We start from the raw sequence: 16,413 nt of genomic DNA, 5'->3' as shown, positions 1-16,413 counted from the left end.
AAATGCTTGTAATTGGAATAATATTTTATAGGTTTGTCTATAGAATCACTTAACCTCATGTAATTATTATAAGCTCATTAACACTGCTCAATTATTTACCTAATAAAAGAAGAATTTCCCCTTGATTTGGTTAAAAATAGGGATTTTTCCTGCATCTATTGATGGATCTTCATGAAACTTTACAAAAATGTAGATCACTACAGGACATGTGCATGTGCAATTTCTATCAGGATCACTTCAGTAACCAAAGTTATTGCCCTTTAATTGTTTTTCAATCCATAAATTCCTACATAACAAGTAATCCATTGATAAATATTCATGAAATTTGACACAAGTGTAAATCACCTTAGAGTAATTGTGCTTCCACATCTTTCATCAATTCTCAAGTTCTTGTTATTGATTCAAGATGCATATATTTCCACAAAACAATGTAACCGTTTGAGTGAATAGAATTTTTTCTACAATGTAGATTTTGATGAAACTTCTCATAGTTATAATAAAGATGTTGCATATTACTGTGAAATCATTTTTAGCTCGACTATTCGAAGAATAGTCTAGCTATTCTACTCACCCTGGCGTCGGCGTCGGCGTCGGCGTCACACCTTGGTTAAGTTTTTGCATGCAAGTACATACAGCTATCATTTAAAGGCATATAGCTTTGAAACTTATTTATTCTTTTTCTAGGTCAATTACTAACCTCACTGGGTCAAGTTCCATAACTCTAACATGTATTTTGAGCAAATTATGCCCCCTTTTGGACTTAGAAAATTCTGGTTAAAGTTTTACATGCAAGTTACTATCTCCAAAACTAATGCAGATATTGAATTGAAACTTCACATGTGTCTTCGGGGTTATAAAACTAGTTGATAGCACCAAGTCCCATAACTCTGACCTTCATTTTGGCCAAATTATGCCCCCTTTTGGACTTAGAAAATTCTGGTTAAAGTTTTGCGTGCAAGTACATACAGCTATTACTAAAAGGCATATAGATTTGAAACTTATTTTTTCTTTTTCTAGATCAATTACCTACCTCACTGGGTCAAGTCCCATAACTCTGGCATGTATTTTGGCCAAATTATGCCCCCTTTTCGACTTAGAAAATTCTGGTTAAGTTTTGCGTGCAAGTACATACAGCTATTACTAAAAGGCATATAGATTTGAAACTTATTTTTTCTTTTTCTAGATCAATTACCTACCTCACTGGGTCAAGTCCCATAACTCTGGCATGTATTTTGGCCAAATTATGCCCCCTTTTGGACTTAGAAAATTCTGGTTAAAGTTTTGCGTGCAAGTACATACAGCTATTACTAAAAGGCATATAGATTTGGAACTTATTTATTCTTTTCTAGATCAATTACCTACCTCACTGGGTCAAGTTCCATAACTCTTAACATGTATTTTGAGCAAATTATGCCCCCTTTTGGACTTAGAAAATTCTGGTTAAAGTTTTACATGCAAGTTACTATCCCCAAAACTAATGCAGATATTGAATTGAAACTTAACATGTTTCTTCGGGGTTATTAATCTAGTTGATAGCATCAAGTCCCATAACTCTGATATGTCCCCTTTTGAACTTAAAACTCTTTTGATATTTAACATTTTGGGTAATAATTTCCAGCTTCTGTGACAATATTTCGAATAGTCGAGCTTGGCTGTCTTATGGACAGCTCTTGTTATTTTCGGGCTAGAACCGATGGGTGAATTTAAGACTGCGCTGTTACTTATTTTTTCATTTATAAATTGAAAATGTGCGAATTAAAGCCCGCGCGAAACAGTCCTTTTTTTACGTTTGCTTGAAATTTGATGCCAGCGAATTTAAATGATTTCACAGTTTTTGGTATAGATTAAGTTTGTAGAGTTCTTTGTTATGTCAGTGAGTTACAGTTTAGTCTTTTGATTTCATATATTTTCTAGAGGAAATTTACAATTTTCTGCAAAATTATTCAGAATGTTAGAAAAAAATATCTATTTATAGATGACATTGTATGGTTTGCTGTTACAGACTGTGTGCTGGAAAAATGGCCCTACATCTAAAGGAGTGAAATTTGGAGAGTCATTCGCCATCTACTTAAGCCATCCTGGAATATGAAAAAATAAGACTGCATTGACAACATCCTGATCCTCGTGTTCATATCTTTTGTGATTTCTTGTGAAGAGTCTTTGATTTTTCATAAAAATAAAAAATATATTAATATAATTTGATTTTTGCTTACTACTGAGTTTTTTCAGATTCAGCAGGTGCAGCCAATTTCCGCTAGTTGCGACGTATTTTCCTAATATTGCCAGCTATTTGGTGGCATTTAGTGGAAAATAGGACTGCCACCATAGTGGCGTTTTGGTGAAATTTTGTCTGCTTACTGCCACCTGTTAAGTGGCAATAGGTGGAAGTAAGTGGCGTTTAGTGGAAAATATTTTTACACCATAATGGTGGCATTTTAGTGGTAATTTGTCTAAATACTCCACTTACTGCCACCATGAAGGTGGCTATTGGTGGAATTAAGTGGCAAACAAATTTTCCACCATAATGGTGGCATATTGGTGTAAAACTGTCTAAATACTCCACTTATTGCCACCTAAAGGTGTACACAAGTGGAAAGAGGTGGAATTTAGTGTAAAACGGGTTTGCCACTGTCCTGTTCATTTTTTCACCATTTTGGTGTCATTTTAGGTGGCATTTTGGTGGAAAATTGTCTAAATACTCCACCATTGAAAAGGGTGGCATTATAGTGGCAAATCTAGGGACGGGCTCATATTACTCAGGTGAGCGATCCAAAGTCATCATGACCCTCTTGTTAAATTAGAATGTTTGTTTAAAGTTTTGTAAAGTTTTTACTGGCAAAGCTCTAATTTTGAGTCAAGCACTGAGAAAAGTCAAGCGCGCTGTCTTACGGACAGGCCTTGTTGTAAAATGTTTGTTGAGGCTATACCCCCTTAAGACTGCAAACATTTGAATTATTACCCCTTATTTGTGACAGATGTACCAGTTACAATGGGGCACACCCTGTGTCCTACAGACACATTCTAGTTTAATGCAAATTTGCTATTGGTTAATTTCAAAACTGTGTTTAAAAACACCCAGTCAGATGCTGAGGTTCCTAGACTTGTCTCAAAACTTGGTTTTATATCACAAAAACTTGATCGTAGGAAAATTTTGAACTCCTAGGTCTTAATTCCTAATTTCTGACTTTAATAAATGTTGATCGATACTGGGCCCTGCTCTTATATGGATATTTTCTTCTATTCGGAATTCATCTCAGTTTAGTTTTCTCTGAACCAGACATGAAGATTAAATTTAGATAAGAACATCAGATGTTAAATGCAGATGAAAGACACTATTTCCAGTGGATTTATTTTTGCCCATTGAGTAATGGAAAGATGTGACATTTTGATAAAGGGATCAGACTGTTGTCTTTAAAATGAAATGACTTTTTTTTCTATCTGTTGACTGGGTCTTAGACGATGTCTGGCTGGGTTAATTTAATATGGTTGTTACGTTGTTTATATTTAACTGCAGACTCTGGGTCGGGCTTTTTAATCACTTTTATTTTTCAACTTGATTGGCAGCAGCCTTTTTTTTTTACATTTCTGAAGACATTATTCGTTGTAACTTGTTACAGTGTTAGGAGATAATACTAGTGAAGAGTCTTAAATTTATGTCACAGTTTTTTTTTTTTGCCAGTTAGGGAATTCCTAATTGTTGTCAGTTATGTTCACGACAGGTTTTTCAATACTGTGTAATGAGGAATTCATTTTTGCTATTGTACCATATTTGATTATTCGTGAAAATAAGTCCTAATAAAACTAATTTTATTTACTTTAAATGTAAATTTTAGGGCTTTAATACTCAAAGATTACTGTAAAAGCAGAAATTTTTGCGAAGGTTAATTTTCCCCATATTAGCAAACCATGCAAACATTAATCCTTGCATAATCATTACTAATAGTATAAAGCAAATGAAGAAAATCTCATCATAACTTTCCTCAAAATATCGAATAGAAATGGCCATATTTACAAAAAATTAGATAAGTTCTGTGTTTCAGTAACAATTGTAGGATAATGTTTAGTATAATTTTAACCCTTACCCTGCTAAACTTCTATAATAAACTTGTCCATGTTCCAGTGTGGACAGTACCATTAACTGTTAAAAGAGGTGTTTACCAAAAAGATACTGGCTTAATAGCGAACAGTACAGATCATGATAAATCATTCATCCTCCGCCACTGATTCATCTGGAGAAGTTGGCAGTTACTTGCAGAGAACAGGTTTGTACTGGTACAGAATCCAGGAACACTTGCTAAGTTAACTGCCCGCCATTACCTAACTGAAATAGTGTTGAAGAAATGGCATCAAGCTTTAAACAAACAAATCACAAACAAACTCAGTGATTCAAATTTACAAAATTTAAACCCAGCAAAAATATGTGCTTTTACAGTAAAACGTCTGTTCTTGGATTATTTATTAATTTTGCAAGATTTTGGTCAATGGAACAATTTTCTGATTACAGTTATCAGTACAAACCTGTGTTAAGCAGCAAGTCAATGGAGTGACACTGGCTGCTTCAAGCAGGTGCCTGCTTAAGACATGTTGAAATAAGATCAAAAAGTCTGTTTAGGAAGTTAGGCAACTGGCTGCTAAATTCAGTTGACCTTTGCGGATTCTGAAATAACCAGCTTAGCTCAAAACGGAGAGTGCAGATCTGCAGAGCACGGGGTTATGAGTTTGATCCCCAGGTGAACCATATAGTATCTGTGACAATTGATAAAAGACATAGTGTCTGAAATCGTTGTCCGCCACCTCTGATTCATGTGGGGATGTTGGCAGTTATTTGTGGAGAACACTGATTGGTACGGGTGCAGTTTCCAGGAAAACTGTTTATGTTTACTGCCTGCCATTGCATACTATAAAACAGGGGTTTTTTTTATTCTATAGCAGAGGCCGAATATCGGCCTCGTCCCCCAGCCGAGGATTTCCCCCACAGCCAAGGATTTCCCCTACCGCAGTCGAAATTCCCCTACGTCCGAAATTACCCCCTCCAAAATCGTAAACAAAGCAATGGAGATTACTCCCAGCGATTTTCCCGACCGAATATCGGACCCGTTCACAATTGCAGACGGTCTTTCACAATTTTCAATGGGTGTGAAAACCTTTAGAAATAGTAGAAAAATGTTAGAAGAGCGTTCAGTGGACCCGAGGTTCCGGTTTTGATCAGCGAAAATCGATAAAAACTCGTATCTGACCCGCACATAATATGCCGTGGGCGTCTGCTCGTCTCGCGGTAATACTGTTTGATGCGTAACGAGTTCGAAAGCTCTGCCCCTTGTCAATCAAAATCCCAGTGAACTTCATACTGTTAGTCGACACCAGCGTAAGTATGAAAGTAGGCGGAGCGTCGTATGTTAATTAGCTACTGACAGATGTCAATCACGCCACGCGCGGACTGACACGTGGTTATCATCAGTATGTAATATAGATGATTCATAAACAATGCAGCGTCAGATTATCGTGTTTGTACCTCTTGTTAATTAGCGGTAACAGCTTATGCTGTATTGTGTAATATGTGTTGTTAATTTAAAGTAATTATTTTATGTGCTTGATTCGATTAAATAAGCCGGTTGGCCGTTACGCAAATTTATTATCTTTGCCGAGGTATTTTGCTAGTGCAAAATAAAATACAAATGTTTTAAGTAATCAGATATTATAAGTATGGAATAGTTCTGGTGAAAAGATGAAATTTTATCAAGAATTTTTAATGTTTGCTTTCGTTTTTTCATATTTGTCACACGTTTTCGCGATCGTGATTTTCGGACTTTTTTATCCTTTCTTACAAGATTTTCTAGTACAATTGAAATAAAAAGCCAACAAAAGTATGCATTTAATAATAATATGATGACTCTTGCAAAAGCAACTCTTATTTTAAAGCATTTTTTGTGAATAAAAGCATGTGATCTTTAAATATTCAATGATTTGAGCATTTCAACTCTCCCCACCCACCTTGTTACAATGATAAGTGAACATTAGTGCAAGTCCATCTATTGCTAAGTGACAGTGTGTATAGTTGCTAAAAGTTGCAAGAATATGTAATAAAAACATAGTTTAAAGTGTTTATTATGCATAATTGTAAATTCCCCCCTGAGTGAAAAAATCCCCCAAAACTGCTTGTTGCGCGCTATTTTCTTCCCCCAATGACAGGCTGGGGCCTCTTCCCCCAGTCGTAAAAAAAACCCCTGTAAAAGCAGAAATTTTCGCAAAGGTTTAATTTTCGCTAAGCCCTACATCTCGCGAAAATTAATCCTCACGTAAATATTCACCATTAGCATAATTTTAATTCAAGTTTGATACCATTTTTACAATTTCGTGAATATTATGCCTTGCGAACAATTACTCAAAATTTCATATTCGCGAAATTTTGACCCAGCGAAAATATGTGCTTTTACAGTAACTGAAATACTGTTGACAAATGGCGTTAAATCCAAAAACAAACAAACTAATGTGAATGAACTTTTCTGTTTCAGATGCACAAAGCTGATGTTAAAGAATATCAATAATCAGACAGTTTGCAGATACCATGCTGTGGCCTCAAAGGTAAAACTAAATGAGCCGCGCCATGGGAAAACCAACATAGTGGCTTTGCATCTGTGCAGTCTGGTCAGGATCGATGCTGTTTGCTGACGGTTTCTCTAATTGAAAGCAAACAGCATGGATCCTGACCAGACTGCGCAGATGCAAAGCCACTGTGTCGGTTTTCTCATGGCGTGGCTCAAAAGTTACTTAACAGGAGACCAATCCTGTTACGGTTTCATTATGAAATAAATATGACTAGGAAATTAATTTTCGAAGTAAGAATTGTTTAGTTTTTCCGTTTTCTGAAAAGCAATCAAACTGGCATGAAAGGCTTTTCAAGAACAACAAAAAAGATGCAAAATACCAGTTTTCAAGTCGTTTCCTTAATACCTTAAATGAGAACAAAATCATCCCGGTTCGGTTTGAGACAGACGGAATCCCCAATTCTTTCTTTTCAAACATTTCCAGTTTTCGGGTTGAATTTATTTGAAAATATAGGTAACAAATTATTTTCTTGAATGTTTTATTTTTATAGACCTGTCAGTCGGGACGGGTGGGTTGTTGTGGGATCCACAGAAATTGTCGGCTTTCTAACATGAGTAGTTCATATCCATTCAGTGTTCCCAGAAACCCCCAGAATGGTACTTGGCACCCCCAGTTTTGGAGACAGCTGTTATATATCTCTTAGTGAGGGGGTGCAAAAGTGCAAGAAAAACTGTTTTCAACACCAACTTTAAATGCCAGTGGGAACACTGTTCCATTGTTTACCAAATTTGGTCACACTGTTGGTATACTATCTTGGCCAAAACCAATAACTAGCTGGATCCTACAAGACTGTCTGGTGATATCACCCTTGAATTACTCAAAATTGTGAATAACTGCAGCAAGTTCTTAGCCAGTGTTCACCAGGCTGGGCCAACATGTTCAGTAGCATATTACCTTGGCCAAATTTGATAACCATCCAGATTGTCCTTTGGGCTGGAGTTATGGCCCTTGAATTACTAAAAATTGTAACAATAATTGACGGTACCTCTAACATGAGTAGTACTTATGCAACGTTCCCTAACTTGGTCAAAATATTTATAGGTATAATATCTAGGTCAAGTTTGATAACCAGCTGGATATTCTCAGTCACTCTTGAGTTACGGACCTTGAATGACTTGAAATTGTGAAGATTGACAGTGTCGTTTTAATACTTTGAGCAGTTTTTATCCAGTATTCACAAAACTTAAAATGTTTATTAGCATATTATCTTGGCCAAGTTTGATATTAATCATTTGGACAGTTTTGTCACTCTTGAGTTATGGCCCTTGAATGAGTCAAAATTGGGAAAATTGGCACCTGTGTCTGCTCAGTAACTTGTGTCTTTAACCTTTAGCCTGCTGCCGGGAAGTGATTTTGCCTTTGGGACTAGTGCAGACCAAGATTAGCCTGCACCTCTGTGCAGGCTGATCCTGGTCTGCACTGTTTGCTATTCAGTCAGTAAATTTTCAGTGAGCACCCCTTTGAATAATAAATGGAAGTGTCCAAATTGAACGATAGACCAGTCAAAAGTAATTTGTCATGATGGGCATATATTAAGGCAGTTTTGCACTGTTGTCTAATAAATTTTTATACTAAATTTTTTGATTAAAACAAAATCATAAGAGGGATTTTTAGCTCGACTATTCGAAGAATAAGTAGAGCTATCCTACTCACCACGGCGTAGGCGTCACACCTTGGTAAAGTATTTCGTACCAGTCCACATTTTGACAAAGTCTTTTGAGATAAAGCTTTGAAACTTTCAGCACTTTTTTACCATCACCATGGCCAGTTATAGGCAAGAGCACATAACTCCATCAAGGATTTTGGCTGAATTATGGCCCCTTTTGACTTAGAAATCATGGTTAAGTTTTTCGTACCAGTTCATATTTTGACAAAGTCTTCTAATATAAAGCTTTGAAACTTTCAACACTTGTTTACCATCACCATGGCCAGTTATAGGCAAGAGCATATAACTCCATCAAGGATTTTGGCTGAATTATGGCCCCTTTCGACTTAGAAATCTTGGTTAAGTTTTTGGTACAAGTTCGTATTTTGACAAAGTCTTTTGAGATAAAGCTCTGAAACTTTCAACACTTGTTTATCATCACCATGTCCAGTTATAGGCAAGAGCACATAACTCCATCAAGGATTTTGGCTGAATTATGGCCCCTTTTGACTTATAAATCTTGGTTAAGTTTTCCGTACCAGTTCATATTTTTTGTAAAGTGTTTGACATATGGCTTTGAAACTTTTATCATTTGTTAAGCATAATAGTCTCTATCTGTAGGAAAGAGTACATAACTCTGTCATCTATTCTGGCTGAATTATGGCCCTTTTTGGACTTTGAAATTGGTTCTGTTTTCATTAAGTCCACATTTTGTCAAAATTATTTGACATATGGCTTTTAAACTTTGAACAGTTGTATATTAATCCCCCGCTGTGGCGGAGGGATTATAGGAATGGTCTGCGTCCATCCTTCCGTCCGTCCATCCTTCCATCCGTTCGTCCTTCCGTCCGTAACAAAATCGTGTCCGGTCCATATCTCCTAAACCCCTTGAAGGATTTTCATGAAACTTGGGTCAAATGATCACCTCATCAAGACGATGTGCAGAACCCATGAGTCAGCCTTGTCGGTTCGAGGTCAAGGTCACAACTCAAGGTCAAAGGTTTGAGCCTGCCATTTTGTGTCCGCTCTATATCTCCTAAACCCCTTGAAGGAATTTTATAAAACTTGGGTCAAATGATCACCTCATCAAGACGATGTGCAGAACCCATGAGTCAGCCATGCCGGCTCAAGGTCAAGGTCACAACTCAAGGTCAAAGGTTTGAGCCTTCCATTTTGTGTCCGCTCTATATCTCTTAAACCCCTTGAAGGAATTTTATAAAAACTTGGGTCAAATGATCACCTCATCAAGATGATATGCAGAACCCATGAGTCAGTCATGCCAGCTCAAGGTCAAGGTCACAACTTAGGGTCAAAGGTTTGAGCCTTCCATTTTGTGTCCGCTCTATATCTCCTAAACCCCTTGAAGGAATTTTATAAAACTTGGGTCAAATGATTACCTCATCAGAATGATGTGCAGAAATTATGAGTCAACCATGCCAGCTCAAGGTCAAGGTCACAACTAAGGGTCGAAGGTTTGAGCCTTCCATTTGGTGTCCACTCTGTATCTCCTTAACCCCTTGAAGGATTTTCATCAAATTTGGGTCAAATGATCTCCTCATCAAGAACTCATGAGTCAGCCATGTCAACTGAAGGTCAAGGTCACAACTGAAGGTCAAAGGTTTCAGCTCTGTATTTCCTAAGCCCCTTGAAGGATTTTCATGAAACTTTGGTCAAATGATCACCTCATCAAGACGTTGTGCAGAATTCATGAGTCAGCCATGTCAGTTCAAGGTCACGGTCACAGCTAAAATCAAAGGTTTACCCTTTCACTATCCATAGCAGTGGTGGGGGATTTAGCTGTCTTTCAGACTGCCTTGTCATTATGATTTCCCTCTGTAGGCAAGAGTACATAACTATTTTGACTGAATTATGGCCCTTTTTGGACTTTAAAATTGGTTCATACATTGCCATTTAGTGCAAGACTTATCGAAATCAAAGAAATACAGGAACATTGTTTGTCTAATCTATTTATTTCTTTTGTCTGAATATCTGTGGAAATATTTTGACCCAATTCTTCAATCAATTCTTCGAATAGTCAAGCGCGCTGTCGTCAGACAGCTCTTGTTCTGCAGGAGGTAGGTATGATTTCGTCCTACATTCACCTTCTAGGATATTATAAATCATGAAGAAGAAAAAAGCCATTACAGAAAGGGTAGGTGAATTTTGTCAAATTAAAATCTTCTGTCTGACCTTTCAGCTAGAAAGTTGTTATTTTAGTTGGTTGCCTGAGTGCTGGAAATGAACAAAATTAGATTATAGGTGTGTTAGTTTGTTTGTCTCGTAAATCATTTGAGAATATCCAGACAGACTTTCACAGAGAAAAAATACATCCTTAAGATTATCACAAGATATTGTGAAAAAATTTTGACCAAGAAGTAAGACAAGAATTTTAAGAAGTAAAGTCTTTCTTTCAAAAACCCTTAATGAAAGTATGCCAAGGATGAGTTAAATAGTAATTAGTTAACCTTTACCCTGCTAAATTTCTAAAATGGACTGGTCCATGCCTTTCAGTTTGGGCAGTACCACTTATTATTTGAAGCGGGTGTTCACTGAAATTTACTGACTGAATAGGGAACAGGCTGGTCTTGGTCTGCACTGGTTGCAAAGGCATAATCACTTGCGGTCAGCGGCTAAAGGTTAAATGTACTGTACTTGTTAATAATGAATCAGATAACATGGCAGTATAAGATCCAGTATTAAGTTTTTCTCATTCTTCAAATTAAAGGGGTACCTCTGTATTTGTCAGTGTTTTGAAATTAAGAAAATGGTTTCATTAGCTTAGAGTTACAGAAAATATGTTTAAAATTATGTTAAATTTCCTTAGCTTAAGGATTAGTTTGTTTTAATTTGTAAAATGTATATAATTATTCAAAGATAGAGCAAGACCTTCAGTGGTAGAGCTAGCTGTTATGATCGCTGACTTGTTATGATTGCTCACTTGCCACTCAACTATGTTCTGTAGGTTCAAGTCCTGTTTAGGTTCTCATGTGAGGAAGCCATATAGGTGACTTAAGGAAAGCCAGTGGTTCTATCCAGATGCTCGACTGTGCTTAAAATAATGTTCAGAAGGTCACATGCTCAGTGGCTGCACCATTAAAGATTGAAATTCACCATATGACCTGAAATGTGTGAGTGTGACTAAAAAACCAACCAAACAAAAAAAAGAAGGGCTATCATTAAAAAAAACATTTGTTTGCGGTAACACGACCTACTGTTGAAAATCACTGCGACTCATTTTTAGCTCGACTATACGAAGTATAAGGAGAGCTATCCTACTCGACCCGGTGTCGGCGTCGGCGTCTTTCCGCGTCCCCACCTTGGTTAAAGTTTTTTAACACTTTCTCTTTTTTCATCATATCTCTGTATTTACTTGATGGATTTGATTCAAACTTAAAATAGTTATTCCTTATCATCACCCATATCATCTGACATAAGGGCCATAACTCTTGCACCAATATTTTTTTTATTTATCCCCCCTTTACACTTAGATTTTCAGGTTAAAGTTTTGATGCACTTTCACTCTATCTCTGTTATTATGGAATGGATTTGATTCAAACTTAAAATAATTCTTCATCATCATCACCCACATCATATGACACAAGGTGCATAACTCTGGCACAAATTTTTCATGAATTATTCCCCCTTTTTACTTAGAATTTCTGGTTAAAGTTTTGATGCACTTTCACTCTAACTCTGTTATTACCAAGTGGATTCGATTAAAACTCAAAATAGTTCTTCAACATCATCACCCACATCATATGACACAAGGTGCATAACTGTGGCACAAATTTTTATGAATTATTCCCCCTTTTTACTTAGAATTTCAGGTTAAAGTTTTGATGCACTTTCACTCCAACTCTGTTATTCCCGAATGGATTTGATTCCTACTTAAAATAGTTGTTCAGCATCATCACCCACATCATGTGAGTTAAGGTACATAACTCTTACACAAATTTTTCATGAATTATTCCCCCTTTTTACTTAATTTGAGGTTTAAAGTTTTGATGCACTTTGAACGACACTCCAACTCTGTTATTACCGAATGGATTTGATTTTTTAATAGTGTTTATAGAATTAGTACAAGTGTTAATCTGATATTTATATCATGTCTATTTAATATCATTACTTCATTGTATTTTTATTTTCATTTTAGCTGATGGTTTATTACATGTTTTAAACATTTCTTTTTGACAATGTATGTAGTTGTTTCATGTTATTTTGTAACTTTTTACTTATTTCATGTGTATAATTTCATAATATTGTCACAACAATACATTATGTTCCCTATAGGTTGAGTATTTCTTAATATTTTTGACACAAACTTGTTCTGTTGTTCAATATCTTCATCCACATTTTAGTCATTAAACACTCTAGTGACAGCTCCATTTCCTCAGATATGCCCACTTCCACTATCCAGCACAGAAATAGTTGAGCATGGCTGTCTCCTGTGACAGCTCTTGTTTTTCACTAGCCAGTCAGATGAGAAAATTTTTCTTCCTATATGATTATATGCAAAAAAAATCCTTACCTAACCTACCCAGACAAAAAACTTTAGGTTGTTTTACCGCAAACAATTTTTTAATTACGGCCATGATGGAGCAAAACTTTTTCATTTTTGTACACAACATTCCATTTCAGCATCAACAGGAACATGTGGTGTTGGCGTGTGAGAGATGGTTGGAGCTTAATCTCATTCCAGATGTAAGTTTTCTTAAGGTTAGAGACCAGTCTCAAAATGCAACCATGCTATTGGTCAGTTTTAAAACTGTGCAAAGGGAATCACCAATCAGATTTGAGACTGGTCTTCAAATTCAGTTTTATAACTGTGAACCCAGCACATTGAATAATTTATTCCTAACACAGTCTTTAAATTGATCTATTGCAAGGGTACAAATACCCATATTGATAAGGAAAGATCATTGATGTTATCTTGTGCAGCTTATCCACTATGACTATGGCTGTAGAAATAGGTTTTAAAGCAACATTTTTGTGCCCCCACCCCCATGAGTGGTGGGGGCATATAGATTTGCTCTTGTCCGTCCGTCCGTCCGTCCGAGAATGTTGTGTCGTGCCTAGCTCCAAAAGTATTTGACGTAGAGTCACAAAACTTCACAGGAATGTTGGTCAGCATGTGTAGTTGTGCACCTGGGGTTTCTCGTCCGGATTCATTCAGTCATGTAGGAGTTATGGCCCCTGACTTTGTAAAAATTGGTCATTTTAGCGTTGTGACGCACGTAGCTTCAGAAGTATTTGACCTAGAGTCAACAAAGTTTACAGGAATGTTGGTCAGCATGTGCAGTTGTGCACCTGGGGTTTCGCATCCAGATTCATTCAGTCTTGTAGGAGTTATGACCCCTGACTTAGTTAAAAATTGGTCATTTTAATGCTGCCTTGCGCGTAGCTCCAAAAGTATTTGACCTAGAGTCACCAAAGTTTATAGGAATGTTGGTCAGCATGTGCAGTTGTGCATCTCGGGTTTCGCGTCCGGATTCATTCAGTCGTGTAGGAGTTATGGCCCCTGACTTAGTTAAAAATTGGTCATTTTAATGTTGTGTCGTGCGTAGCTCCAAAAGTATTTGACCTAGAGTCACCAAAGTTCACAGGAATGTTGGTCAGCATGTGCAGTTGTGCACCTGGGGTTTCGCGTCCAGATTCATTCAGTATTGTAGGAGTAATGGCCCCTGACCTAGGAAAAAATTGTCATTTTAATGTTTTGTTGCGCGTAGCTCTGAAAATATTTTACCTACAGTCATTATTTCACTACACAAGACCAGACTTTTTGTCCAGACTTACTCCAAAAAAAAAAATAAATTGTGAAACATGTATGTTAAAATGTACTTGACCTAGAATCATAAAACAGAGGATTGTTTTATAGCCTATGAAGTGTTCTCTTTAGGATTTTACTCAGCTAGGCCAGAGTTGTGGCCAACTAAGTGAAAAATACACATAAGGTTCTTAAAAGTTTGTGTTGCAAACATCTTAAAAATTGTTTAACCTGAGTCATTTAACCATGTTACAGTGGCAGGAGGGGGGCACCTGTGTCCTATGGACACACATTTAGTTTTGTTTTTTATTGATCAGTTTTCATAACTCCTTCCTGTCTGATTATTTTTTTTAGCTCGACTATTCATAGAATAGTAGAGCTATTGGACTCGCCCATGCGTCGGCGTCCGAGTCCCGATTTGGTTAAGTGTTTGTATGTAAGCTGGTATCTCAGCAACCACTTGTGGGAATGGATTGAAACTTCACACACTTATTCACTGTGATAAACTGACTTAGTCATTACACAGGTTACATAACTCTATTTAGCTTTTTTACAAAATTATGCCCCTTTTTTGACTTAGAATTTTTTGGTTAAGTTTTGGTATGTAAGCTGGTATCTCAGTAATCACTAATTGGAATGGATTGAAACTTCACACACTTGTTCACTGTCATAATCTGACATGCACAAAGCCGGTCCCATAACTTTATTTTGCTTTTTTACAAAATTATGCGCCTTTTTCAACATAGAAATTTTTGGTTAAGTTTTTGTATGTAAGCTGGTATTTCAGTATCCACCAATGGGAAAGGATTGAAACTTCACACATTTGTTCACTGTCATGATTTGACATGCAGTGCAAAGGGTCAATAACTCAGCTTCGCATTTTACAAAATTATGCCCCTTTTTCAACTTAGGAGCATTGGGTTAAATTCTTATATGTAAGCTGGTATCTCAGTACCCACTAATGGGAATGGATTGAAACTTCACACACTTGGCCACTGTCATGAGCTGATAAGCACCATGCAGGTTCCATAACCCTATTTTGCTTTTTTACTAAATTATGCCCCTTTTTCGACTTTCGTATCAATGCCATCGACAAGGCTGTTGAATAGTCGAGCGTTGCTGTCCTCCGACAGCTCTTGTTAAATTTAATTGTACATTCCATCTGATTACTTAATTATGCTTTGAAATGTTGAGATATGCCGTTTACAGAAGAAATGAAAGAATATCAACAGCTTTTAGTTGAACATTCATGTTATTAAATTGACATGATTTTAATTTGAACTTTTGTGTTTTTGTGTTGTTTTCAGCTGTCGGAGAATATTCAGCTACGTGAAATGCCAATGGAATTACTACAGAAAATTGTGAAGTCCAACCGTCTATTTGTCTTCAATGAGTTCAGTGTATATAGAACTCTAGCTTACTGGCTTTTCATGCAGCTTAACCCACATCTGCAGTTGATGCCCTCTCATAGTACGGTGCTCACATATTTTAACAGGTAACTTTAACTTTGCAATGTAAAATACTGATAAATTTCGGCATATCAAATAAGATTTTAAAATGCTGACTTATCCAGATATATGGCTTTATTATAAAGCTTACTATTAATAATAACAATACTGCATAGGACGAAACCTTGTTACTCGGGGCCAAATAACCAGAAGCGATTATTATTAGAAATTCTAATATGCTTGTTTCTGTTAAAACATGCTTACGCTAAAATGATGTAAGCGATGATGTCAATGTTTCTGTTGGGACCAAGAAAGAGCACTACTATATTTTATCTTCTGTTTTAGACAAAAGGCATATTAGAATTGAAATAGAATAGAACAGCAAAATCGTGTTTTACATAATAAACTAATACACACAAGATGAGTTATACGTAGCCAGAAAAATTCACTCGGGGGCTACCCCAGTGTGAAATTATTCCGTGGACCTATAACCTCTTCTTCGTGTAACATTAAAACATGATTTTTAGCTCCACTATTCCAGGGCACTCTTTTGGCCATTTTTGGGGCCGAATATGGGTACCATTCCCCTCCTAAAATAATACGTGTTTTTCCCCTTTCTCAGAAGAAAATTCCCCTGATGATAGGTTGTTTGACACAAATAGATATGAACTCTTTCTTTTAATATTATATAGTGCCTCTAAGGAAGATTACTGCTGCAATATAGTCACATCAGTTAGGAATGATTGAAAACAGTATTAATAAGTGTGAAAAGTAGTTACATATACATGGCTTAAACTTCCCCTTTTCGTCTTAAAATGTTAAAAAATTCCTCTTTCTGAGGGTATGGGTACCTGTCCCAAAAAGTTGTCTAGTGCCCTGCTATTCAGAGAATAGGGGGGGCTATACTACTCGCCCCGGCGTCGGCGTGACCCTTCTTGGTTAAAGTTTTT

At 36.6% G+C, this 16,413-nt stretch overlaps 1 protein-coding gene across 4 annotated transcripts in view; it reads left to right on the top strand.

The window, feature by feature from the left end:
* LOC123547164 (BTB/POZ domain-containing protein 16-like) overlaps positions 1 to 16,413 on the top strand; it is a 97,543-nt gene that overhangs the window by 59,676 nt on the left and 21,454 nt on the right. For all 4 annotated transcript variants that reach the window (XM_045334063.2, XM_045334060.2, XM_045334061.2 and 1 more), the window contains 3 exons: positions 6,513 to 6,582; positions 12,890 to 12,952; positions 15,323 to 15,510. In XM_045334063.2, coding sequence (XP_045189998.2) covers positions 6,513 to 6,582; positions 12,890 to 12,952; positions 15,323 to 15,510 — 321 coding nt within the window. The remainder of the gene's footprint in view (positions 1 to 6,512; positions 6,583 to 12,889; positions 12,953 to 15,322; positions 15,511 to 16,413) is intronic.

The sequence above is a fragment of the Mercenaria mercenaria genome, chromosome 9 (assembly GCF_021730395.1).
Source record: "Mercenaria mercenaria strain notata chromosome 9, MADL_Memer_1, whole genome shotgun sequence".
Lineage (NCBI taxonomy): Eukaryota > Metazoa > Mollusca > Bivalvia > Venerida > Veneridae > Mercenaria > Mercenaria mercenaria.
The sequence above is the reverse complement of the archived record's forward strand: the minus strand, read 5'-3'. Positions and strand labels throughout refer to the sequence as shown.